The sequence below is a fragment of the Monodon monoceros genome, unplaced genomic scaffold (assembly GCF_005190385.1).
Source record: "Monodon monoceros isolate NGI ecotype Baffin Bay Population unplaced genomic scaffold, NGI_Narwhal_1 Super_Scaffold_18, whole genome shotgun sequence".
NCBI classification, from domain to species: Eukaryota; Metazoa; Chordata; class Mammalia; order Artiodactyla; family Monodontidae; genus Monodon; species Monodon monoceros.
This window is the reverse complement of record NW_021703774.1, coordinates 155,539,012-155,566,225: the sequence shown is the minus strand read 5'-3', so window position 1 is coordinate 155,566,225 and position 27,214 is coordinate 155,539,012. Positions and strand designations below refer to the sequence as shown.

The following is a 27,214-nucleotide window of genomic DNA, read 5'->3' as shown; positions in this document are numbered from 1 at the left end:
CCTTTTTTGCTTCAGCTAACATCAGTTGCTTGCAATGGAGAGACCTTATCCATACAGAGGCCGGTTTTTTCTCTCTAAAATTACAAGGGCCTCCTAAGGAGGGTGAGTACTGTTTACTGGCAGGGAGGCTCTTTTTCTGCAGAGCAGCAGAATGGGTTGTTAAACGGAGTAGGACCTGCATGGAGTTTGGTGGGGATTGAAACAGCTGGATTACTTCACTTAATAGAAGAACAGAGAGTCCCGGTGGCAGGGCGGAGGTTGGGGGTGGTCTCCAGTAGGTAAGGGTGAAGGGGGAGAGGAGGGAGGGAGAGAGAAGCCAGCACTATGGCCTGAAGCCAGGGATTATTCTGGTGAAGGGGAAGGAAAGGCATGGAGGGGCTTTTAAGAGCCAGGATGTTAAAGGATGTCTAAAGTCCAAGTAGATCCTTTTTGACAAACATCCTCTGTTCTTTCAATAAGCCTCCTACATCTGGGACTGCCTGGGAGGGAAGTCGTGGAAGTCGAAAAGGGTGGCCCTTTCTGGTGACCATGGGATCTGAAGTGCTCTGGGAGGCTTAGACTTCTACTCCATGTGGATTAGAGGAGGGGTGTTGAGTCAATTGTACTTAAATCTCAGGGGACAGGAGACTGAACCTGACCTTTGGGTTACATACATCTTTTCCAATATTAAAATAATACAGGTTCATTAAAGCAAAATTGGAAAGTGGGAAATATTCAGCTTGCAGGCAGCCTTCCTGTCACGGGCCCCTCCTCTGCACGGATTTTGGGGCCTCAAGTCTGAGGACGCTGAGGAGTGCACTAGCATCACCTGTCATCTGGGGGACCCCAGGCACGTTGCTTAAGGCTCAGTTCCCTCACCTGTAAAAAGGAATAAGAAATCGAAGTTTTTCAAACGACTTCTTCCCCAGTCTTCTGGCCCCACCAGTCCTAGGAGAAACCAAAGCTCAAGATGGACGGGGCAGCCCCTAGCCCCTTCAACAAAGCCAGGGGTTCCCAGGGTCACAAAACAGCAGGTAGCAAAACCAAACTCCATCTTGGGAGAATTAAATGGGCCTGGTGTGGGTGGCCATTCTCATTAAGTTCTCTGTCCACCCCCTCCAGTCCCAAGCTTCTCTGGGCCCCCAGAGTCCAGCACAGTAATGCTAATTTTACTGGAGAACCAAGGAGAGTGTTGGGGAGACGGATGAGGGCAGAGCCTGAGCAGAAAGGCGGCCCTGAAAGGGATCATGACCAGCAAGAAATGGGGGAAGGGCTTGGTGTCCAGGGAGAAGAAAGCGGAGTCGGAAGGGCAGGCCCCTGGGGCTGGGTCCAAGTGAGGAGGCAGCAGAAGGGAAGATGCCTTTGGATGAGGCGGAGCAGCGGGCGGGCCCGATCCGACGTGATAAACATACACTGGCCGGAGTGGAAAGAACAGTTTATGCTGTGCTTTATTAAAATGTGCATCGTTCCTTTATTTTAAAATGTGCATCATTGTCTCCTGCTCGGCGCGCGCGATCTCAGCGTGGTGGCCTGCGGCGGGCCTCGTACACGCCCGGCTCCCGCGGAGCTGTCGTGCGCAGGCGCACTCAGGTGGCGCGGACCCGGGGGCTCCCGCCCAAGGCCAGGTAGACGTCGATGGGCACGTGCAGCAGCGTCAGGCAGTGCCAGCCGGGGCAGCGTCGAAGCGGCCTGGGGAAAGTGGGGCGCGACAGGGGGCGCTGAGGCGGGGCAGGCTCATCCTGTACGGGACGCATCGGGGAGTGCACTTGGGGTCCCTGAGGTTCGGGCGTGGATGTGGGATCTTACGTGGGGCGGGGTTGGGGCGGTCGGGGGACGTAAAGTGGGCCGGGGTGGGGCGGCGGGGAGGAGCGCTGGCCTCACCTGACCGGGTTGTGCTCCGTAGCTACCCGCTCCGGGCTGTCCTGGGTCTCGCGGGGGAAGGCAAGGCCCGGAGAGTCTCCGGCCTCAATGGGGAATCTCCGACCCTGCGGGGGCTCCTGGGCACTCATGTCCGAGGCGCTCTGCGCGGGAGTGGCGGTCAGGCAGCTCGCGGGCCGCCGGGCGCCTCCTCCCCGCGCCCGCCCCGTGGGTCGTCGCTTATCTGCCGGAGGCCGAGACCGGTCCCAGGCAGGAAGTAGCTGCCCGAGCCCTGGCCGCGAGAGGACGCTCCGGTCCAGGCGGAGCCGGGCAGGTGTCTGCGGCGCGCCCGGGGCCCGGGCGTCGAGGGGGAGGGCTGCATTGTGACCCGGGCCTTGGCGCGCTGACCTTATAGAACCCGTTCCTCCCGCCGGGGAACCCCACGCCGCGCCGGCACTTAGCGCGGCGCGAGCCGGTACTTGGAGGGCTCTTGCCATGGGTCGCGCAGACCCCCAGCGGCCCGTTGGGGGAGCAGGAGGCTGTGTCCACGGAAAGGAGCCTGGCATCCCGGGCGGCGCGCAGACGTCCGGAGCGCCCCCCACAGGCGGGGCTGCGACTCACTACCTGGCGCGGGGGCTGAGCGCAGCGGTGACTTAACCCGTTCTGGGTTTGGTGGTGGTGGTGAGGGCAGGCAGGGGGCATTGCCAATTTTGGCCAAGGGTCACACAACACCTACATCACAATCGGGCCAGAGTTTTAAAATGTCTGACCCCCTCCCTCTCCACCACCCGCGGCTTGTGGGTCCAGACGGGGAATGTTCTAGCGCTGGGGGCGGCTGCGGATGAAAAGGAGCAGGCCAAGGGCGATGGTGGAGTAGAGCTGCCTCGCAGAGGCAGCATGAGCTGAGAGGGTGATAGGAAGGAAGGAGGTTCTAGACAGCATGGAGGGCTTTCTGCTCTCCAATGGGTACCAGCTGGGCAAGACCATTGGGGAAGGGACCTACTCAAAAGTCAAAGAAGCAGTTTCCAAAAAACACCAAAGAAAAGTGGCGATTAAAATTATAGACAAGATGGGAGGGCCAGAAGGTGAGCTGGGGCCCCTTTGGAGGAAGCGAGGGCTGGCTGAGGTGGGTGGGTGCGTGCTTCCTCCAGTCAGAAGGATCATTCCCTCCTCCCCTTTAGTCTGGAACCAAGGAAAGCAAGACAAACTGTGGCTCTGGGGTAGGTCAGTGGGGAACAGAGGGATGCTGGGAGTCCAGGAAAACCACACCCTCTAAAATCCAAGATTAAAGTGGCAGGAGGTGAAGGATCCTCAGAAGCAGAGCCGGAGACCACAAGGCCTTTCCTATTCCAGGAGGGGAACAGAGACTGGCAAGGCCATGGCCACGGCTAGCAGAGGGCAGGAGCTGGAGCCAACGAAGGCAGAGATGGGGAAAAGACAGGGCTCATGGAAAGAACTGTGGGTCAGGAGGCAGACGTGAGAGGAGCGGGCTCATCACGCTGTGGGCAAATCAGGCCTCGTAACTGAGATTCAATAGCCTTGTCTAAAAGTCCCTGATAGTCTAAAAGCCTAAAAGCACTTTGATATCCGTGGTCTCACAGGCTGCTCACAACAGTCCCTGAGGCTGACAGGGAGTAGTTCCTTTCAGTAATATATTAACTACAAAAACAATAGAGGTGAACATTCTTTGCAGTGTCCAAGCAGACAGACATTAAAGACTATGAAAGGGAACCAAGGCACAAGACCCAGACATGGTGGGGAGATAGGCAGACAGAAGTTGGAAGGCAGCAGACAGGAAGGAGGAGTTAGGCCCTTCTGGACTTGATGCTCCATCTCTTTTCGCTTGTTTCCGTAGAGTTTATCCAGAGATTCCTGCCTCGGGAGCTCCAGATTGTCCGTACCCTGGACCACAAGAACATCATCCGAGTGTATGAGATGCTGGAGTCTGCAGACGGGAAAATCTACCTGGTGATGGAGCTGGCTGAAGGAGGGGACGTCTTTGACTGTGTGCTGAATGGGGGGCCACTGCCCGAGAGCCGGGCCAAGGCCCTCTTCCGTCAGATGGTCGAGGCCATCCGCTACTGCCATGGCTGTGGTGTGGCTCACCGGGACCTCAAGTGTGAGAACGCTTTGTTGCAGGGCTTCAACCTGAAGCTGACAGACTTTGGCTTCGCCAAGGTGTTGCCCAAATCATGCCGGGAGCTGAGCCAGACCTTCTGCGGCAGCACAGCCTATGCCGCCCCAGAGGTACTTCAGGGTATTCCCCACGATAGCAAGAAGGGTGACGTCTGGAGCATGGGCGTGGTCCTGTACGTCATGCTCTGTGCCAGCCTACCTTTTGATGACACAGACATCCCCAAGATGCTGTGGCAGCAGCAGAAGAGGGTGTCCTTCCCCACTCATCTGGGCATTTCGGCTGAATGCCAGGACTTGCTCAAGCGGCTCCTGGAACCAGACATGATCCTCCGGCCTTCAATCGAAGAAGTTAGTTGGCATCCATGGCTAGCAAGCACTTGATAAAAGCAATGACAAGTCCTCCCCAGTAAAGTAGGGGGAGAAAGCAAACCCAAAAACCCACTTCTAAAATGGTGATATATATTTTACACTTTGTTTACTTATCCTAAAACTTACCTACACCCTCTCCAGCCTTACTTCTCTTTCCCTTTAAAGATCTTCATGGAACCAGAGGGCCTCATTCAGACTTCCCTTTTATTACAGCTGACAAGTGATTTTCATACAGGTGTTTAACTAAAGTTAATTAAAAACAGACCCCAGAATCATACACATACAGGGGGAGGAGAGGAGAAAAATGACCAAGAGCAACTGGAACCACTGTTGTTGCAACTTCCTTTCCAAATAAAAGCAGAAGCGTTGGGAATGCAGTAACGGCCTCTTGACTCCTTGTCTTGGTGAGAGGCCTGTTGGGGGCCCTGTCCCTTTCTCATCCCAAAGGCCAAGGTGAGCCTGGGATGAGGACAAGGGACTTCCTCAGAACCCAGGCTACCTCCCATCCTAACCCCCAGGCTCCAAGCAGGAAGCCACCCTGCACATAGTGTGTTTTCTGCCCTGGCTCTGGGGCAGCTGCTGTAGGGTACAAGAACAGAGCCCCAGACACCTTCCAGCTTCTGTTGAATCTCTTTAATAGCTGTTAATGGCAAGTCTGGAAAAGGTTCAGGACAAAGTTCTTTTTTCTTTCTTTTTTAATTACAAAACTAACAGCTATTAGAGTCTTTTTTTTTTTTCCTTTTTTCTTTTCCCGGCTACAAAATACTCTGGGGAGATACATTATAATTTAAAATATATAATATTGCACAAACAACCAAAAGGTTAATTAAACTAAAGAAATAATTACAAAGAGAAAAACCCCATCCCATCAAAAAAAGATTCAGCATTCTCTCCATCCCACCCCCTCATTGAAGGTTTGAAGTGGAAGTGACCACCACTCTCTTGGCGCCCCTGACCACAATCACTTTAAGTCATTGGTGAACACACCAGATTATATACAAGAATCACCAGAGCAGCATCGTGAAGCACCAGGGTCTCCAGGGATTCCTGCAGCCCCTCATCCCCCCAAGAGAGGTGCAGCTTTTACCAGAGTGGGGGGTGAGAGCCACAAGGATTGGATCTGCCTTCAGGAAGAAGAGCTTTTGCAGAAACCTGATGACAGTCTCAAGAAGCTCACCCCCAGCATATCCCTTCAAGATGCAGAAGGGATGAGGCGGAGAAGTTGGGCTTACCAGAGTTGTAAGTACTCAGCTTTGATCACTGCTCTGTACCGCTGGTAGCTGGCTTGTGTCCTACGCTACAGGGGAGTCGAGGTGGGTAGCTGGTTGGACAAGGTATCCTGCCAGGCAACACACAGAAGGGCCTGAAGTGGCCCCCTCCCTTCTTGGGGAGGGGAAGAAGAGCAAGAGCACTCTTGCAGGTGGCACAGCTGGGCTAAGGACTCGGGTGCATCTGACATGAAGAAGCCTTGGGAAAGGCGTTGGGGACATACCAGCCTGGACTGGGTAAAAGGAGGGAGTTTGGTCTCTAGATTCTGAACCACAAGGAACCTTTCCAGGAATGGAAGATGCCTGGGAGGGGGAGATTCCTAAGAGAGGCAAATTTCCCAGAAATGAATGCCTCTTACCCGCTGGGATAGGAACCAAAATGTTCACCATCCCTGTCTAGCCAAGGGCAGGTGGCATGGCCTTCTTTGCCTGCTTATGGGTGACAGAGTGTGTTTTCTCGGCGTCCTCCAAGAGACTGGTAGCTTGGCCTCTGCCTACACAGGCAGATGGGCTAGGGCTATCCATTGGGACTTCCCAGCAAGAATCACCAGGAACAGTGGATGTTCAGCAGAGAAATGTAGGCTCTTCTGGTGAGGGGGGTAGGTTTCCTCCCCCTCGGGTCATCCTATGATTGGCACAAGTCAGAGTTCCTGGTTTGGATTTAGCAAGCCCCTTCCCAGATGTGAGCAGAGGCCCAAAGGGCCAACAAGGAACAACCCAGAATCTGCCTAGAGCTCTGGCTGACAGAGGCCATGTAGGGGACATTCTTAGTCAGTGTCTTCCAGGGCCGGGCGGAGACGAGCGAGGGAGGTGGGAAGTGCTGTGGGTAGGGGAGCGGCTTGCTCTGGCTCCCCTCATTCCCAGTCCTCCCACTCTACATCTTCCAGCTGCAAAGGGAGGGGATAATGGAGAGCACAAACACGTATTACTCCTCTGAGTCAAGCTGAGACCCAAGCTCCCCGGCTGCCTCCAATTCGGGACAGCCCTCCCTGCAGCCCCAGCCCCAACTCCCCCGGGCCATACCCGGCCTCCTCTCAGAGCGAACCACTTGCTTCAAGGAATGTCTGGGGAGCAGAGCTGCCCTCTACCCAAGCGGTGGGCCTGCTGTTCTGATGGTTCCAGACTCAAAGGAAATGCTTCTACCAACCAACACTGGACACCACAAGGGGACGCCCTGACTACAAGAAGCCCGTCAGTCAATCCCTGAAGGAGAGCTTGTCTTCTGCGGAGCAGGTAAGAATATGGCCCTGAGAGGCAGGGAACTTTACAGTGGTGCTGTGATCAGAAGCAAGCGTGGCACTGGACTACAGGTGCTCGCAGGGCTTTCACTAGGGGCTCCAGCACCCTAATCCCCAGCTGAAGTCTCCCCAGGCAACTCTCTCTTGGCCTCTCTCTTCATATCAGCAGATCCCCTGATATAAATAATTCTGTTCAGATATATTGTATGTCGGGTTTTTTGGGGTTTTTTTTGCGGTACGTGGGCCTCTCACTGTTGTGGCCTCTCCCGTTGCGGAGCACGGGCTCCGGACGCGCAGGCTCAGTGGCCATGGCTCACGGGCCCAGCCGCCCTGCGGCATGTGGGATCTTCCTGGACCGGGGCATGAACCCGTGTCCCCTGCATCGGCAGGCGGACTCTCAACCACTGCGCCACCAGGGAAGCCCTGGCATCTGTATTTTTTAGTAGTTCCTCAGGTGATTCTGATAGGAGCTAAGGTCAAGAACTCCCCCATCCATCCCCCTGGAATTGAGGGGAAGCGGACCCTGCTAATGACTACTGTTCAGGGCCTGAGTGGGAGGCCCTAGCTTCCTTCCCGCAGCCTGCCACCTCAGATAGGAGTGGGATCCACCTTGCAGGGACAGTCGGGCTTGGCAGGGAGAGTCCTCAGACCCGGAATCATTGTGCTTGCCTCCCTGTGGCCAACCAGGCCGACTCACCTCACCGGAAGCATCCACTTTGGAAAGTGCCATCTGCACTTCTTCTTCAGTCATGTCCAAGTCAAAGTCCTTCTCCCAGTCCTCACTGATGTCTGTGCTTGAGCCTGGAACCATGATCCATAGTGTGAGGGACAGGAAGGGGTATGTGAAGAGGTTGTAGCTGGGGGTGATGGAACTCTTTAGAAAGGCCTGACAAATACACACCAAAGGTCTTTACATTCTGCTTTCTCTGGCTCAGTGATCCCACTTTTAGGAATCTATTTTAAGGAAAAATCCTGGATTCAGTAAAAAAATTTAACCAAAAGGATGTTCACTGTAGTGCTGTTACAGTGATGAAAACTTAAAAAACTACCTGAAAGTTCACTGATAGGGAATTACAAAAATAAATGGTATAGTCATATGATGGAACATTATGTGGCTTTTAAAGGTTAGGCTATAGAACATTTATATACATGGCAAAATAGTCTTAAACTATTAAGTGAGAAAAAGCAAGTTACTGAATAGTGGAGAAGTACTGTGGTCCAGAAGCTCCCTAGGGACCATGGAAATCTTCCAGAAGAAATAAACAATGAACCTCTTCCTCCTCAATCACTCCCTTCTACCTACACTGATCCTGCTACTCCTGAAACACACCAGGCACATTCCCACCTAGGGCCTTTGCAAGGACTGTTCCATGTACCTGGAACTCTTCCTCAGATACCCACAGGCCAACTCACTCGCTTCCTTCACACCTTTACTCAAATCTCACCATCTAAACGTGGCCTACCCAGACTGTCCTATTTTCAGTTGCACCCTGACCCCTCACTCTGCTCTGGTTGTTCTTTTTTCTATTGTATTTACCACTTTCTAGTGTATTACATAATCAGATTCACTATGCTTACTGTCTAATAGTAGAGGAGCTGGAATGTGAGCTCCCGAGGACGGGGATCTTCTGTTTTCTTATGTATTCCAAGTGACTAGAACAAATAGTTTGTACTCAGTAAATATTCGTGGACTCTTTCTCTAAATCAGGGGTTGGCAAACTATGGCCTGTGGACCAAATCCAGCCTACTGTCTGCTTTTGGAAATAAAATTTTGGAACACAGCCATGGCCACTTGTTCACATATTGTCTATGACTGCTTTCATGCTGAAACGACAGAGCTGGGACAGAAACTGTATGTCCCCAAAAGCCTAAAATATTTGTGACCTGGCTCTGTACAGAAAACATTTACTCCTCCCTGTTCTAGGTAATTCTGATGCCTGCTAAGGTTTGACAACTACTGCTCCAAACATTCATATTTGGGTATGCTTTCTTACAGGCAATATAAAAAAAATGTACATGTGAAAGTTATTAGTAAGAAGAAAACTACAAAAATAGTTCCTGTAAAAAAAGAGTATATGCAGTATGATTCCATTAAAAAAATACGCTCACAGATGCATGCACACATACAGAGAGAATGAGCAAAACACCCACAAGAATACTAACAATAATTATCACTAGGTGATGAGGTCATGGGGTAATATATTTTTTTAAATGAACACATATTACTTTGTAATCATTTTTTTAAAAAGCACCTTTAAAAAGAGTAAGGTCTAAAAAAAAAAAAAGAGTAAGCTCTGATCCCCCAATGGCACCACCTGTAAACACCTTGTTTCTTCCTCTCCAGCTTGTTCCTCACCAGGCACCCAGGCTCTGAGACCTCCCCAAGCCTGGCCTCCGCGTTCCTTATTCGGGTTCTTGCACTGTTCTCTAGTCACGCAGCTAGCCATAAGTGGTGTGGTAACAGCAGGGTCTCTGGAGCCAAGCAAACCTGGGTGGAACCCTAACTCTTTTATCTATTGTGTAGTCTTGGGCAAGTTATTCTGGGCTTCAGTTTATTTATAAAATAAGGATAAAACCACCCTCTTTGCAAAGAACCACTGGAGGAGCTTATTAGAATGCAGATTCCTGTCTTCCCATCCCCCCTCATTTAGATTCAGCAGGTGTAGGTGGTGACCCAGAATTCTGCATTATAAACAGGTACCTAGATGATTCTGTATAGACCTTGGCCTGCAGTTGAGATACAACAGTGTTAAAATTAGCAGTATCATGTAAAGTGCCTGTAACATATATACACAGTGGATATTTAACAAATGGAGCTGTTAAAGGCCTGGTCCCAGAGTTAAGTAATTTTACACATGGTCCCACACCCAGTCAGGGGCAGATCTGCAACCAAGACCCAGTTCTTCTGACTCCACATCTAAGGCTCCCTGTGCTTTCAGGACACTCTTGGTGGCTTGCGTCTGGCTCCCTGTCAGTGCAGGTTTCCTGTGGGTTAGAAGCTGGACTCCCGGCTGATCTCTCCCTCCAGAGCTGTGGCTGTGGTCATGACAGCTTTTCCTAACCCTAGGTTGCCCTCTAGGGATTTGAAACTCTCCTCTTCAGGCTTAAATGCTAGGGTAGACCCTTTGGGGTAAAAAAGAAAGCATCAGCTAACATTTTTGGAGCACTTTACACCCACCCTCTGGGATAGGTATTAACAGTCCCAATTTACAGGTGAGGAAACAAAGGCTCTGAGTGGCAGAGATGTGAATCTGGGCTTTCTCTGCCACCTGCTTCCTCCCACCACGCTGTCCTGTCACACAATGAGAGTACTAAGTTCTCCTTTACACTGTGCACGTGGCAGAGAACTGATCTACGCAACAACAATTTAAGATTTCATGAGGACGTTTTACTGTTTTCTTTTGTTTGTAAGAAAGGGGCGTTTTCAGGTGATTATTAACCTCATGGTGCTGTCACTCACAGCTCATTTTATTCTGTTTAATTGGCTCTTTGCTTCTCCAGAGAAGAAATGGAAGCAAAAGCCACTCCCAGGTCAGTCAGTAGTGAAGTGGGGCTTTAAGCCCAGAGCTCCTTCCAGTCCGCAGGCCACAGGGCCTGCCCTAATCTCCCCTCTCTGCTCCCTGCTGAGGGAGCCTGAGCAGGGTAAGTCTAGTCACCTTGCTCAAATGGATCTCGGCACAATATACAGGTGGGAAGCAGCTCTGCAATGACAGGCATCACCCTGGGACCTTAGAGGTCCCTGTGGCTGGGCCACCTCCAGAGACTGCTGTATCCAGAGACCAAGCCTCCCTCATGTCATCTGGACAAAGAGGGAGAAGGAGTCACTCTGCCTCCAGGCCTCTTTTAAGATTCTTCCTCCCTTTACTCTGTCCCTACTGTCCCACTCTAGTCTAAGACCCCAGCTTCCCCCCATTAAGTGACTACAACTACTTCTGGTGGGTCTCCTGCACTGAATCCCCCGGCCCTCCTTTTGCGAATCCCCCAGTGCATTAGAGGAAGTACAGTGCACTGTTAAGAGCTTATGCTGCATCTTCCCCATAATCTCATTTCTTCCAGTCTCTACCCACCATTCATTTTTTCTCATCACTCTCTCCAATAGCCCAATTCCCAATGGAAACAATAATTCTTTAACCTTCCAACTGTTTCACTGTTATTCCCTCCCTTACCCAGCTCAGATTCCATGAACCATCATTCTGATCACTTCTTGCATACACTTGGACTCTTGTCTTTTTGAGTTCACCTGGGTAAACCTGAACCCTGATTAAGTCCAACTCCCCATCTGCTCTGTGCCTGCACCTGAGCAACTGAACGTGGCTGGACAAAAGTACAACTGTGCTGACTGGTGTCTCTTAAAATTCACGACCGTTATCTCAAATGGACCCTTCGTACCATCCACCCAGCAACCACACAACACATATTGGGTCCATCACCTACTCTTCACCCTCCTAAAGGCAATGTCACACTTTTCTAAATACCTACTGTATGGGTGATTGATCTCAGTTTCCTACCAGTAAAAAAAAAACAAAAAAAAAAAAGGGAAAATCTCACAGATCTCAGGATTTTTGTGAGGATTGAGTGATATGCATATCAAGTGCTTAGCACAGAGCTATACAGACATATGGAAAGTGCTCAGAGAATGGTACGTCTTATTATCTGCATCATCTCCCCAAAGCAGGGCTCTACCCAAATTTCTTCCCTAACTGAGGACCTATCAGGAAATAATTACCCCCAACTTACAGAGGAGAAAACGGAGGCTTAGAGAAGATCAGTACCTTTTCTGAAGTCACATGGCTTATGAGCAAAGTTGGGATTTGAACCCAGAACTGTCTGAACTCCAGAGCCTGAGCCCTTAGCCTCTATATGTAAAGCTTTTAGTACAGGTTGGGCATATAAGCAGCATGCCCTGCTGCTTTGTGGCACCAAGTCCAACTTTCTGAATTCGGCTTAAGATTTTAAGTTCTTGTTCCTCCCTCTCCCGGGAACAATACAGAAACGTGGGCTTTGGTCACCCGCTTCAATGTGCCCCATGTCCCCAACACACGATCTGACATGTGGGGGACTTTGCAGGCCCCCTCAGCTTGGACTACCGCTCCCTGCGCACCTGCCACAAACTCTCCAGCTCTCCTATACAGTGCCTGTCTCCTTGGTGAAACACCTGCTGATGCGCAGAGGTTCCTTCTTTCTCTGAACTCCTCCTGTACCAAGCCTGTCTCTTACTGCTTCGTGCCTCATCATAGACTGCAGCCTTTACCCCTCCCTCCTCAGTGTCTTATAAAGAGTAGGTAGGAGCTCAATGGATGACCTCACTGAATCAGAGTCAGAAGGAAAACACTGTGTTGGAAACTGGAAATCAGCCTGTTGCCCATCCACTGCAGTAAGCCAGTCCCTCACTGCCAGTAGGCCAGTGATCACCTGCTGGGCAAGCTTTGTGGCCAACTGGTGCTGAGTGTTGGCAGACAGGATGCCTGCGTGTGAGGAGCTGAGGGGAGGTCTTGCTGACAATTGGCTATCTCTGGAGAGGTATTTTGGATGTGGCAAAACAAGCTGACATCAGAGCCATCACTGTCCTTTAATTGCAGGAGTTAGAGAGAGGTCCCCCCTTGAAATAAAGTCAAAGTGTCTACAGTCTAAAATTTCATTATGCAGATAAGAAACTAAAGCTCTATTACTTAAGCTGGGTCACTGCAAGTTCATGAGTATTCATTTTATTCTTCTTTAATATATTTTATAATAATAACAATTAACACAGGCCTAGGGAAGCTAACTGACTTTCCTGAGGTCATCCATTGAAGAAGACCCTTGACAGCAATCAATGTCACACGAGTTCCCACCCCAAAGTTGAACTGTTCAAAAGGATAGAAACTGACACAGTGTGGTAGTTAAGGGCATGGGTTTCAGGTCAGACAGAGCTGGGTCTGAATCTGGGCTTGCTACTTCCTGGCCGTGTGAATTTGAGCAAGTTACTTAACATCTCTGAGGCTCACTTTCTTCATCTGTAAAATGAGGACAGTTAAATGGAGCTGTGAGTTGTAAACTGGAAATTAACAAGCTCCCCTGGTAACTGAGAAATTAAATGCAATATTGCATCCTTAACACATGATTTGACGTAAACCTTATTTTGTTGAATCTAAAACCCCAACAACTGTAAGATGCATCCTAATTTCAGAGAATAAATGCATCTTGGAATTGACGGAATGGTAGCTGCCATCACCATCAGTAGCACAAATGAAGACCATCTGCTCCTATAGGATCATCACACGGGACAAGGAGACAAGTCTGCCTCGTGAGGTGGCAACTCTCACCTGCCCTGCCCGCACACGCTCCCTGGGCTTTGGCCTTGGCTTACCTTTTTTTCTTTTTTTTTTTTTTTTTGCGGTACACGGGCCTCTCACTGTTGTGGCCTCTCCCACTGCGGAGCACAGGCTCCGGACGCGCAGGCTCAGCGGCCATGGCTCATGGGCCCAGCCGCTCCGCGGCATGTGGGATCTTCCCAGACCGGGGCACGAACCCGTGTCCCCTGCATCGGCAGGCGGACTCTCAACCACTGCGCCACCAGGGAAGCCCATGGCTTACCTTTTTTTCCATTGGAGGGTGTAGACTTCCCGCTGTCTGAATTCAGCTCAAACACCCGTAAGTCTGTGAGTACCTCCTCCCTGAGAGTCTCTACTCTGGCTGGAGGCCGGGGCTCTGGACCGCTGGGGCGGCCAGCAGGGGTGTGGGGCTTGGACTGAGCTAGGGGTGGGGGTCCAGTCTCGCCCACATCCACAGCCAGGTCCTGTTCCTCCAAAGATGCCTCTAGAAGCTTTTGGGACAGGTCCTTGGGCAGCACTGGTGCCTCAGATGCAGGGGTGGGTTTGGCAATCTGTGTCACGAGGGAGATGCTCTCACTGCTCTCCGATGGAGTCACCTCTGTTGGAGCCTCAACCGGGGTCACCAGATTCTCTTCACAGGGGCTCCGGGGGCCAGGTCCTCCTTCAAGGGATGTGGAAGTTTTGGCCACAGGAACCTTGGCCTCTTTTGGAGATGTGGGTGAAATGCCCACAAGCTCCTCTGTCAAGAGAGAAAGGTAGGGAAAGAGAGTGATGTACCCTGGTTAGCCCCAAGACAACCTTGGAGCTCTCTGAAAACAGACCTCAGGTTCCCACCAAAGTTTGCTCTAACCAAAACTAATGGGTGCCAGTTTCCTCACCTCCCTCTCCATCACAATTCTTCTGCAGATAATCCCTGTTGGTCAAAGTCTCTCCCACCCTTGAGGCATAGCACATGCCTGGTGGGCACTCAGCTTCTAGCAGTGCAGCCCAAGATAATATTATAGCTTAGAAAGCCAAGACTTTAAAGTCAGTCAGTTTGAGGTTCAGGTTGGGCTCTGCTATATCCCACGTGCATGATCTTGGGCGAAACACTTAACTCTTCTTTAACCTATCTGCCTCATTTGCAAAAGAGGGATAATGAAGTTGCGGTAAGGACCATACATGTAAAGCTTTTAGTACAGGTTGGGCATATAATATAAGCACTTAGTAACTGTGTTAACATACCATGCAGGTGGCTCCCACACTGTCCTAAGCTGAGCTACCAGGTAGAGGAAGCTCAGCTCTGTCCCTAAGCCAGCAGTTCCCAAGTCTGGCTGTTCATTAACATTACCAGTGGAGCTTGTTAAAAATACAGGTTTGGCCACATGTCCATAGAGTCTTATTTAGAAGTGGAAGAAGGGAATCTGGAATTTGAATAAGCATCCCCTACTCTTAAGTACTGGTCCATGGGCTAGCAGGGAAATCTGCTTCAAGTGACACATGTGATTTCTGTACCTAAACCTGGGATCCACCAGCCTTAGTAAACAACCCCTTGTTAGCTCATTGTATCCTTGGCATGAGCAAACACCATATTCATTCCCTCCTCTTCCCTGGGGTGCCATGTCCCTCCAGGCTTCAGAGAGAATGGCCCAGACAGTCTCCCACAGGCAGGACTTGGTACTTTCTCATCACCTCTCAATACCTCTTACCTTCTTCCTCCTCCCAGCCAGGCTCTTCAGAGATGCTCTGTTCTGCACGCTGCTTCAGGGCATCCCTCCGGGCCTGCTCCTGAATGTGGATGAGTAAATGGCCAGGAGCAGTCAGGGAACCCTCTTTCCCAGACTCTGGTCCTGACCCCAGAACTCTTGGCACCCTCTGTCCCCTTCTTCCCTCAACAAAATCCAGCCCCCTTCCCTCATGGCTGAGTGGAGGACCTTCCCTGGTTAGGCCAGCATACCTGCTCTAGTTGATAGACTTTATAGAAATACCGCTGCCAGAATTCTGAATGGGAAACAGCTGCAGGCACCTGGAGGGAGGGGACAGTGGAGATGAGACTTTGGGAGTGGTTGTGTGGGGGTCTATGTTCCCAGCCTCATCAGCCAGCTCCCAGCCACTCTGGATATCAGATGGGATAAGTGGCTGAGTAGTGATTCTTAGAGCACTTCCACCCCCCAGACCCACCTTCCTGGCCCAGCTTGGCCAAGGAGGGAGAAAAGAACTCCCACCAGGCTTTGCTAGCCCTTCCATTTCTCACCGTAATTGCCAGAAGCCTGGCAAATTAGTTTCCCCCACGTGGATTCTTGGCTCAAGAGCTGGCTGGTTTGGCTCCTCAGGGCCTCCTGTTGCTCTCTAGGCCAGAGGACTCCACAATGACTCTGGACATGTCCCTCCCACCTCCCCACACCTCAGGCCGGGAGTTGGTTGAGGTCCTGCCGGCTAGGCCCTCACCATCTTGGTGTAGAGGGCCCGGATGGAGGGGCTGCCTACAAGGAGCTCTGAGATCTCCCCCTTCTTCTCCTCCAAGCAGAACTGGGAAAGCCAGGTGTCAAACAACTCCAGGGGCCCTGCAGAGGGACAGACACTGATGGTCAGTTCCGTGGGTCTGGAGAAAGAACACTGGGCCTAGAGAAATCACACCTAAGCCTGGACATGGACAATGAGGAAAACTTAAGGTTCTTCCAAAGCCATATGGCCCAAGCTGGGGGGTCAGGCAGGGTGAAGGGGTGGGTAAGCTTGATATCAGGGCATGGCCCCTAAGTGATCACTGGGAGGGGCTGCAGTCTCCATTCTCTCCCATGCCTGCCTGCTTTTTATCCCACTGCACTTGGCTACTGAATCCTCTCCTCTCTGAAACAGCTATTCTCAGGTTACCACCAGTGACCCTATGTTGCCAAATCCAGTGGTAGATTCTCTGTCCTCCTCCTCATGTGACCATCCTACAGTTTCTGCCCTGGGAGCCACTACCTTCTTCTTGAAGCCCTCTTCTCTCCTGGCTTCTCACTCTTTGTATATTTCCTCCCACTTCTCTCGTTGTTCCATCTGAGTCTTCAGTGGGCTCCTCTTTTTCCTTTCCTTATCTCTTCTTGTTTTCCATTTTCTCCCAAGATAACCTCCACTAAACCACAAGTTTCAACCTCTTCCTCCCACTGACAATTCTTCAGTGTGTCTTTGCAGCTCAGGCTGCCTTTCTGGGCTCCAGGTCCAGAGGTCCAGGTGCCTGGACACATCCACCTGCACATATGCTGCAAATACAACGTGTGCTCATCTTCTTCCCCCGCCTACCTGTCCTACCCACTCATCCACTAGAGAGCTGGAGGCCCTCCCAGACTCCTCCTTTATGGAGTCACTCTGGATTCCACTTCCTCAGCGTCTCTTATACATGCATACCTTCCTCTTCATTCCACCCGCCCCTTCCCTGGTTCCGGCTTTACCTCTGACATGAAGATTCCTATCAAGCCTCCTAACTGGTCTTCCCATCTTCCGTCTCTCCCTCTCTATTTCATCCTACAAAACACTGCCTGAAGGCTCTTCTACAAAATGCAAAATCTGATCACATCAAGTCTCAAAACGCTTCAACAGTTCTGTACAGGAGGGCATTTCAGGCTATGGTCCAAAGATGGGCTTCAAAGGGTTAAAGAATTCCCATATGCATATAAAATTCTGTTGAGAGAGGGCTTGTTATTTTCAACAGATTTTTAAAGGCCTTTGTGACTTAAAAAAAGGTTAAGAACCACTATCTTGAGCCTTTTAGGACAAAATTCCAACTGCTTAGTCTGGTACCCAAAGCCTTTCCAGTCTGGTGCCCCTGGCAGCTCTCACTGCCCTCATTTCCTCATGCACCCTTTGTCTGGCCTTCCCAAATGCCTAGGTTTTTCGAGAACCTCAAATTCCTGTTGTCCCGCTTGAATACCCTTCCCCCACTTCTAAAAGTAAAATTACTTTACTTCTAATTCATCGTTAAAACTTCAATTCAGGTGTCACATCCTAGGTTTCCCAGGCTGGGTTACATGCCATCTTCTGGGATCCCACTGCTCCCCTCTTTCTGTGGAAGCAGTCAAGTCACTCTATCTCTAGTATCTTTGCTTTATTCCCTGTTTCTGTCTCCTAACAGCAGGTTCCTGGAGGTCTAGACAGGGTTGATTGAGGGTTTGACTCATTTCTGGTGTCTGGTTCCCAGCCTGGGGCTTGCTGCACAGCAGGAGCTTAGCAAACAGGCCAAAGGGAAGGCAGGCAGGGCAGCAGGGCTGAGGAGCCTAAGCTGAGGATGAGGGACGAGAGGAGCAAAGCCTCTGTAGAAGGGGATGAAGACAGTCTGGGTTCAGGGAGGAAGGGGGACCATCAACCCATCCCACCAGATGTAAGGGTCAAACTAGCCCCACTCTGGTCCCTCTACACAGGGGTGCCTGGCCACTGCTACCAGAGACAAACAGGGTGCGCAATCCAGACCCGCTTGGTCTCCCTGCCCAGCAAGCCTGCCCCCTCAGCGCTACCCCCTCACCATCTGGTTCATTGCAGTAGGTTGCTGGGTCTGACTGCAGGCTATAAAGGCGAGCCTAAAAAAAACAGAGAAAAGAACAGAAATTCTGGGGTGATGGGGATAGACAGCAACCCCTCTCTGCCAATCAACCACAACCCAGCTTCTCCCCTGTTGGCTACCATACCCACAGGGCACCTGGCAATTAACACTGTGGGCTATGGAGTGGAGCACTGGGCTAGGAGTCCAAAACTGGGGCTCCTAGAAAAATGGTCTTTCACCCAGTATTCCGCCCCTGGAAACTAAGAAAATAAAGGGTAAGGAGGCTATAAAATTATATGTATAAAATGGTTTTGAATTATGTGAGATATGAAAAATGTTAGTGCAAATATATTAATAAAGTCCAAAATTTATTGGCAAATTTTGAAATATTTAACTCCCTCAAACTAAAACAATTCATCAAGAATTTCTTAATTTCATAGCCAGTCTGCCAAATGAACTGCAATCTGTGTTCCCATCAGGGCCACAGGAGTGGCAAACTTTAGCTGGTAAACGGAAAGACCCTCCTTCCTTCCTCATTATTGCAGGAAGCATGGGCTGGCTGTATCACAACTTCAGCAAGTGATTTTGGTGATTCACTGTTATAATGTAAAATCCTATAATTAAAAAATTTTCACAATCCACTTAAATGTGTACTAAGTGGTGGTGCTAATACTAGTGCTGAAAAACATGCTTGAAAAATCATGTTTGGAATTGAAATTCAATGTGGTAAAATGCTATGAAGAAGGCCAAACTGCTATGACACCACACTGTGAATCTGGGAGAAAACGCTCCACAAAATATAAGAAGTAATGGTGAGAAGATAAAATGCAATAGAAATATACTACCATTCTTGCTGATTTAATTGCTTTGAAGATATCCTCCCCCTGTACATTTATTCCTATTGGAAATTAGTCTTAAATAACACAAATGTGGAGATCATGCCCATAAAGATGCTGTCCAGAGCATTCCTTATTATGGATGAAAGCTGAAAGGAATCCAAATGTGCAGCACTAAGGAAATGACTGAATAAATTATGCTATATACACTTGCAAGAATCTAAAGACATTAAAAATGATGGTGATTAGGAAAAATGCTAATAGTTAATTGCAAATTTTTAAGTGGGTTACAAAATTGCATGTATAAAGTGCTTTTTCTGTTAAAAAGAAAAACTCCAAACTATCTTTACCAGTGTTTGCAAGCAGAAAGAAATGGAAGGTTATACACCAACGAAGAATCAGTGGTTCTCTTTGAGTGATGGGATTACGGGTTTAGAAACTATTATCTTCTTGCTTATTGGTATTCTCCAATTTAATTATATACATGTATTTATTTTTTATGAACATGTACTGCTTTGTGAGCTCAGGTTAGAAGCTAGAGCCCAGTGCCGCTAGTGAATACCTTGGTGCCATCATAGGGCTCAGCCGTGCCAGAGGGTGTGCCCATCAGGGTGATGACATCGCAGTCAATGGTTTTGTCTGGTGAGGGTGCAAAGGTGTCGGAGATCACCCCTAGGAAGTCAGACAGCCCTTTCTTCATTTTTTCCGTTGCTCCCGAGGAGCCTTCAGTCTGCAGAGAGAAGCCAACAGAGGAAGCAAGTGGCCCAGGAGCACGCTGCAAACTGGGGTACAGGGTATGGAGGTATGAAGCATCAGGGGTCAAAGTGTACTGTGTGTGGGGACCAGGGAAATGCTCACGACCTTTCACCCCCATCTCTGGGGCTGGAGAAGGAGAGGGGGGCAGCCAGAGTCCCCATCCCCCAGATGGGGATGCGGAACAGGGCCACAGTAGGCCTGTGTAGGTCAGAGCAGAGCTCCTTGACTGGCTGTTTCAACAAAATTTCAAGGTCGACCAGGCTGATCACAAATTGACAGGGGAGGATCCATGCCACAGACATTCAGTGGGGAAGAGGACTTATGGGTAGAGTGATGGAAACGGTACTAGCTTTGGGGTCAGTCTTGGATCTGAATCCCAGCTCTACTACTTTTTGGTTATGAGACCTAAACCCTCTCAGAGTCTGTTTTCTTATCTGTAAAATGCAGATAAATATACTTCCTTCAGGGGGGTACTGTGGAGATTAAGAGATAAAGTGTGTACAATGCCCAGCACATGGCAAACATTTAATAACTAGCAGTACTGTAATATTACAATCTCATCATCATCATTGCTCAGGAAGTATTTTGTATGAAAGGTTGAGGACATATGGGTAGGATGAGAACAAACAGCCTTGTGTAGAGGTAAACCTGGGACCAGCTGAGGGCCAATGTATGGACCTCCTAGAAGAGGCAAGTGGGGCACCAATCTTGAGCCACACTGGTCAGAATGCCCTTGAGCAAGAAGGGATGGGATGGGACTTTCCTGGTGGCGCAGTGGTTAAGAATCTGCCTGCCAATGCAGGGGACAGTGGTTCGAGCCCTGGTCCGGGAAGATCCCACATGCTGCAGAGCAACTAAGCCCGTGAGCCACAACTACTGAGCCTGCGTGCCACAACTACTGAAGCCCGCATGCCTAGAGCCCGTGCTCTGCAACAAGAGAAGCCACTGCAATGAGAAGCCCATGCACTGCAATGAAGAGTAGCCTCCACTCGCTGCAACTAGAGAAACCCACATGCAGCAACGAAGACCCAATGCAGCCATAAATAAATACATACATACATACATACATACATACATACATAAGTAAGAAGAGATGGGAGGCTGAGAGACAGGACCAGGCTCTGCAAACCTTGTAGAAAAGTGTCACATTTACTCCTGATTAGGCTGCCCAGGTATTTTAAACCTAGAGACTATCAATAGTGCCTGGCACATGTTGGCACAGGTATATAATCATATTTGTTGAATGAGAAAAGGAGTAAATAAATGAAAGAAACAAGTGGCATCTCTGCTACTGGCTGGACTTGCAGCAGTTCAGCTCAATTACTACTTGTCATTCACGCTCATCAGTAGCTGTGGTTAGCAGGCAGACAGTATTTTACAAGATTCAACAAAAGAAGCTTGGCTATAAAAACTCCATAACATGTTTTCCATAACATGGCCTCTAATTACAAGGCAACTGATTCAGCTGATGATCAAAGAAACTGAAATCTGTTCCAATACTAAAGGAGAAACTGTAATACAAAACCAGTATACTATACTTCATTGGAAATCTGAGGTTTGCAGGGATATCTTTGACCATATACAATTTTCAAGTTCCATGCTGACTTTAGAATCTAACTCCTATCTCACAAGAGAATTCCACTATACATCTCTGATTGATAAAACCAGGGCCAATAAGAATATAAGTTGGCAAAACCTTTCTGGAGGGCAGTTTTACAGTAGATATTAAAAGGTCTAAAACAACTATATTCACCCTATATCCTTTCCAATACCTTATTAGGAAAAAAATATTAAGGGGAAAGATTAAGCAATCAGCATGCTCACTGTAACTCTGTTTACAATACTGGAAAAAACAAACAGGAAACTAGGAACTGGTCAAATCCACGTAACAGAATACCATGCCATTTATGCATGCTCTAGAACAAGGTTTGCAATGATTAAGTCAAAAACTAGGTTATGAAACATGGTGTTCATTTGATCCCAGTTTTGAAAAAGAAAGTATACATAAGGGATATACTCCTCAAATATTAACTTAATCTCTGGGAGAGGGACTTATGGGTATCTCTAGGTCTTTCTTTTTCTTTATCTGTATTTTCTAAATTGTCTACAATGAATGACTTTGCTGATCTGCTAAAACAATACAGAAGTGGGAAAGCTTATTATTACTTAACATATGTAGCTTGTTTGCTTGACGGACATAATTTTCAAAATGGGAGGCTATGGGAAAAAATAATCACTTAACGGTAGAAAGGTTGGGAGCTCCCACCAGGGTCCCAGGCAGGTCAGGCTATGTGGGAAAGTCACTTGGAGGGTGTAGGTGGTACTCACAGCCAGCTTCTCCTTGACCACGCTGGCAGTGGCTGCAATGGTGCAGGCTGTGTCGTGCTGCACCACCTGGGTGAACTCTGTCAGGTCCCGCTTCATGAACTCCAAGGCTTCGGAGGACTAAGGGAAGACAGAGAGGGATGACAGAGCCGGCTGGTGCCACCACCCTTTGTTCCTATTCCCTGTGTGTTAGTATCATACAGAAACATGGAAAACTCAGTGACATGGGAAGCCTGGGCTCAGAAACAATGCTTACTTGTCCCAATTCCATGACCTGGGATTACCCAACAGCAGAGAGCACAGAGGAACTTCCTGCTGCTCTGAGAACGGGGACTGAGCTCAGCCCAGACACTTACAAGCTATGTGGCCAGGAGGAACTCTCATCTAGCCCTCGGTTTTCTCCTGGGAAATGAGGGAGGTGGAAGAGATCAGTAGTTCTCATGAGCAGAATGGGGAAGGGGGCACAAGCAGTCTGAAAACAAAACAGACTTTGATGCATCACTTAGCTATGCTGTAAGTCATGACCTTTGTTTCCAATTTCAAACACAAAGAGAAGGGGTGTGTGTGTGTGTTTTTAATCAAAGGAAAGTGTTTTCTATTTTTACTTTTATTGTCACGGGGAAATTCAGTTGAAACATGAGACAGTAGGTGAAATTATTTTTGTGAAAGGTTTTATAAATACGTTGTACTGGTAACAGCAATAGTTTAGAAAGCTTTTATGAGCAATTTTTGACAATACCAGTGAAAAAGGTGTGTGATTTTTTACATTCAACAAAGGGGGTGTAAAAAGAAATACTGGATCAGATTCTCTCCTAGGCCGCCTTGGTTCCACCATTCCCCAAGGTTCTGTTCATCCATAGAGCTCCTTTGGGCAGAATTGATACTTGCTTGTCGGACCGGTCTGACTCTCACTCTGCACTCAAACCCAGTGTGAGACAGCAGGCCCTCAGCTCTTGTCTAAGTCTTACCTTGTCTTGCTTCATCCTCACCCACTCTAAGACACGTTCCCGGACTATCACTGTGCTCAACCCTTCAAGCCCTTTCATTTTACACAGGGATAATCACCTTCATTTTAAAAACATGTTTTTGAATGTTCTGGTGATTTTTTTCTTTGCAGAAGAGCCTGCCTAGTTTTCATCATCCTGGGAAGTCTCTGAATGGGACAGTCTCATCTATCAGCCAGAGGCTTCTCTGCGAGTGCAAATGGCTCCATTTCAGATTCGGGACTCCTTAACTGGAGTGGAAGAGTCATTTATCAATTCTCTCTCCATCCACACTGCCACCAAATTAGTCCAGGCCAGCCTGCTCTTTCAACCAGACTCCCTTCCCAGGTTGCATCAGATACCTCTATTATCTTCTCCTCGTGACACCAGTGGGAGCTTAGTAAGTCAGAGCAGACCATGATGCCCCTGCTTTACATTCTTCAGTGATTACACGGTATCCTATGGCAAGTATAAAATCTTTACCTTCACTTACAAGGCCCATATAATCTCACCTCTGGCGGACTCTCATCCCCTCCCACGATGCCCCTCACTGAGCTCCAGCTAGCCTTCCTCAAGTTTCCCAAATGTTCTACCATCTTCCCTAACTCAGGGTATCTGAACACATCATTCCCTCTCCTTGACACATAGTTCTAACTCTTCAAAACAAGCGAACAAACACAATGAACGAACCCTCTCACCTGGCTATGTTTACATGTCACTTCCTTCAGATGTAGGTTGGCTCCCCTGCTCATGGGCACCTGCACTTTCTCTTCTTTAACATTTACTGTCCTTTAGATTTATAATTACCTGTTCGTGTCTATCCTCCTGGATAAACTGTGAGCTGTGAACATAGAGCGTTTGTTTTTTGTTCACTGATGCTCTCCCAGTGTCTGACATAGAGCCTGGCATAAAGTAGGCACTCAAAAAATGTGTGCTTGTTAGACTGGTATGTACCAGGGCAATTTTAATTATATAACCATTTACATGATTATTTGATGAATGGTTGTCTCCCTCACTAGACTGTGAGCTCTTAGGGGACCTATATGAACAGACACGGTGCCAGCCCTCCAGGTCACAGTCTACTGGGGAAAATGCTCACGTAACAGTGCTGATGTGCAAGGGCAGAGCAGTGACTGGTGTATTGTGGGGAGGTTGGAAAGACTTGTTGACAGGCCTGGTCTGAGCCTTAAAGAATGAGCAGGAGTCACTAAGGAAGCCTGGGCGTGGTGGGGCCTGGGGTTTACTGAGGCCTACAAGCACTTCAGTCCTAATGAAAATAAAGGGTAACACAGAAGTGGTGAGGGATAAAGCTTGAGAGGGCAACCTTGGAGGGCCTGGTCAGCCCTGTTGGTGATGGGGAACCACCAAAGTCTGAAGCAGGTGGGACATGATGAGACTCGCGTTTTTGACAGGTCACTCCAGAGACTGGCATGGACTATAGGTCCAAGAGTGACAAGATCAGAAATGGAGGAAGACCTGTCAGGAGGCTGTTGCAGTAGCCCAGGAAAGGAAATAGAAGAAAATGAACAAGGACAGTGCTGGTCAGGATGAGAAGATGGGACTGGTTCAAGAAATACTAGGCAAAAAAGGTGGATTTGGTGATTAAATAGATGTTTTGACTCAGGACAAGAAAGAGTCGGGAAGAGCTACTGGCAACTAAACTAGGTGATGGATGGTTGCAGTGCTGCCAGCTGAGGAAGAAAGTGCTGAAGGGGGAGCGGGTTTACGGAGAGGATGGTGACAATGATTTTGGTATGTAGTATCTGCAGTGACTGTGGGATATCTGGGACACCCGGCCAGCCAGAGCTCTTCTCAAATACTAAATCTCACAGAAAAGGATTAGGAGTCTCCCTAAAATGAGTTTGTTGAGTGAACAAAGCAATGTGTGAGGATAAGGTTCCTCAAACACCACTTTTAAGGGGCAGGCAGAGGAAGAAGAATTCGTGAAAGAGGAAGTGAAAGCCTTGAGAAGTATGTGGAGAACTGAGAGAGAATCATGCCACAAAAGCCAAGGGAGTAGAGTTTCAGGAAAGACAGAGTGATCACTAGCGTCTAATGCAGCAGAAAGGTCCAGAAAGATAAGACCTGAAAACCACCACTGGATTTGGCAAGTGGTAGGTGAAGCTGAGTGTTTATATAGATAAGTCTATGTGTAGTGGCTTCAGGGGTGGGGAGGGAGTTAAGAGAGATCATGTTATTGACTTCAAATTTTAAAAAGTAGGAGGTGAGCTTGTCTCCTGGAAGTAAAAGAGGATGTGGTTGGACAGGGGACTTGAGGAAGAGTTAGGTTTGGGGAAAGTTTCTGAAGGCAAGGGGAGAAGCAAATGTGAGACTGAAAAAAGTTGCTGGGGCAGGGGTGAAGGGTGAGGGGCCCCAGCCCAGAGAGTTTGGGGAATCTGCAGTGGGCCAAAGAGCATCGTGACTTTCCCTACTAGTGTCCGTGGGCAAGCAAGCACACACACACACCCAGAGGAATGAAGGGGCAGAGGGAGGCAGATCACAGCACCAAGGGCTGTATTTTCTGGGGCAATATATGCTATTGGGTGCAAGAGAATTGGGGGTGCTGGGAATTGAGTGGTCCAGACGGAGCCAGCATAGGGAGGGAAGGAAGCAAGGCCAGGAAAGCACTGAAAGACCAAGAACAAAATGGAAGGAAAAATGGACTGCAGGTATTTAAGAGGTTTCCCCGTGGCTCTCAGTACTTAATAATAAAAATAAGTACTTATTTAGTACTTACTGTATGCTAGATATTGTTCTTAGTGCTTTACATATATTATCATTTAATCCTCACAACAATCCTAGCAGGTAGGTATTATTAGTATTCCCACTTTACAGATGAGAAACTGAGGCTTTGAGAGGTTAAATATCTTGCCTAGGTTCAATAAGAACAGGAAATTTAAGTTTTCTCTTTCCAAATGGGGAACTGTCAAAGGCAGAAACAACACCCATTCCCCTTGCTTCCAATGAGAGAACAAAGATGGAAGGCTAATCAACTTTACCTATTTTTCATGAGTTATGGTAAGACCAACGTTAAGGGTAACACACAGGAGGCCCTCACACAACATTTGCTAAATGAACATCAGATTCTCCTTCCAGGAGACTACTCAACAGAAAGCAAGCTCCTTTGGGGTCTCTTCTATTAAACCTCAGCTTGAAATTCTCTGAGTCTTCATCAACAACATAAACAGCTCAGGTCACTCTCAGATTTTGCTGGGCTGTAGTGATGTTACACTACAAATGCTCCCAGAATAGAGGATTGATTTAACTGAAGCCAGAAGCCTCTTGGAGTCTGCCCTGAAGCAGGACTCACCCCAGTTGCTTGAGCCAAACAGTAATTAACTTTTTCCAGAATTCAGTTGGGTTGGTTTTGACGAACTAGCATGGACTGAAACAGCAACACACAATGGCATTGCCCACCGGCAGAGCCAAGCCTCACTCGTGCCACAGGGATTGCTGTTTCCCCACGAGACTGTGAGTTTTGGGAGGTCCAGGATTGCACCTGCTTGGCTAACGTCGGTATCCTCAGGACCACAGAGTCAGACAGTGCTGGCTGTGGCATATACTCTAATATTTGAATGACTAGAGGAGAAGGTTTCTATCGCTAGAATCCTTTTTCTTCAAGGCCGAGATCAAATGTTCTCTCTTCTACGAAGTTGTGAATTTCCCAAGCGGAAATAAACCCCTCCTTCCCACGGATTCCTACCACAGGGTCGGCTGCAGGCTTTAAGACCGTATTTATTTCACTGTAGCTAGAGTCACACTGGTCTGAGTTGGGGTCTGTCTTTCCGTAGGGCCCAAGTCGGCCTCATCCCTGAGGCCCGGCGCCCACACGGGTCCGGCGGGACTGCTCGGACCAGGCTGCAGTGAGGCGGCGCGGGGCCCTGCCGTAGGAAGGGCGCCGGCCCGGCTTACCTTCTCCTTGACTGCCTGGTAGCTCTGCTGCAGCCAGCTCCGCCACCATCCCACGTCCTCCCTGTGGAACACAGACACATCTGGCGGCCCCCCAGCGCGACTCTCGCCCGCGCAAGAATCGGGTCTCAGTTCCCTCCTCAGATGTGGCCCGCGGGCCGAGACTTCGCAGGCCGCTTCCCCACCCCCTCATGCTGAGACTCCACCCCGTCCTTTCAGCTCCGTCCAGGCCCGCGCTAGCCTCCTGTTCCCCGCGGGGACCCTGGCCCAGCACCCCAACCCTGGGAGAATTCAGGGCCCAACGCCCGAGAAGTGGATGACTGGCTCACCCTTCCGCCATCTTGCCCGCATGACATCACCACTATTTACTGACCTTTGACCTCCGACACGACACCGCCCCCTCAAGCACCGCCCCCGAGCGCGCGGCCCAATCCTCGCGCCGACACCGCCCTCAGCCCAATCTCCACCCCGCTCCCTCATTAGGCTCCGCCTCCTTGAGCTAGGTCCAGTCTCGGTCCAGAGTTCGGACTTGAAACTCGGCTCCTGGGAGACGCAAGAGGGAAGAGATATGGGAACATATGTATGTGTATAACTGATTCACTTTGTTATAAAGCAGAAACTAACACACCATTGTAAAGCAATTATACCCCAATAAAGATGTCAAAAAATAAAAAATAAAAAAAACATAAAACTCGGCTCCTGAACGCTCGGTCCAATCCTCACCCGGCACTGTCTTCAGGCCCCACCCCAAG

General features: G+C 49.2%; 3 protein-coding genes across 4 annotated transcripts; 1 reads left to right on the top strand and 2 right to left on the bottom strand.

The window, feature by feature from the left end:
- Window positions 1-1,402: 1,402 nt before the first annotated feature.
- FAM229A (family with sequence similarity 229 member A) lies at window positions 1,403-2,866 on the bottom strand. Its single transcript, XM_029228852.1, has 2 exons — window positions 1,861-2,866; window positions 1,403-1,668 (listed from the first exon to the last, which is right to left on the bottom strand). Exons 1-2 carry the CDS (start codon window positions 2,400-2,402, stop codon window positions 1,566-1,568), a joined length of 645 nt encoding a protein of 214 aa, XP_029084685.1. The 5' UTR covers window positions 2,403-2,866; the 3' UTR covers window positions 1,403-1,565.
- On the top strand, window positions 2,770-5,339 carry TSSK3 (testis specific serine kinase 3). Its single transcript, XM_029228853.1, has 2 exons — window positions 2,770-2,921; window positions 3,692-5,339. The coding sequence occupies exons 1-2, from the start codon at window positions 2,777-2,779 to the stop codon at window positions 4,351-4,353; spliced, it is 807 nt and encodes a 268-aa protein (XP_029084686.1). The 5' UTR covers window positions 2,770-2,776; the 3' UTR covers window positions 4,354-5,339.
- BSDC1 (BSD domain containing 1) lies at window positions 4,956-26,849 on the bottom strand. Of its 2 annotated transcripts, XM_029228851.1 has the most exons (11): window positions 26,792-26,849; window positions 26,466-26,526; window positions 21,574-21,690; window positions 19,052-19,219; window positions 17,636-17,690; window positions 15,586-15,701; window positions 15,095-15,163; window positions 14,847-14,925; window positions 13,421-13,897; window positions 7,545-7,648; window positions 4,956-6,496 (listed from the first exon to the last, which is right to left on the bottom strand). In XM_029228851.1, the coding sequence occupies exons 1-11, from the start codon at window positions 26,800-26,802 to the stop codon at window positions 6,464-6,466; spliced, it is 1,290 nt and encodes a 429-aa protein (XP_029084684.1). In that variant the 5' UTR covers window positions 26,803-26,849; the 3' UTR covers window positions 4,956-6,463. The 2 variants fall into 2 exon arrangements, with proteins under 2 accessions (XP_029084684.1, XP_029084682.1); XM_029228849.1 differs by lacking the exon at window positions 4,956-6,496 and having other exon boundaries at window positions 7,235-7,648; window positions 26,792-26,815.
- Window positions 26,850-27,214: the final 365 nt, after the last annotated feature.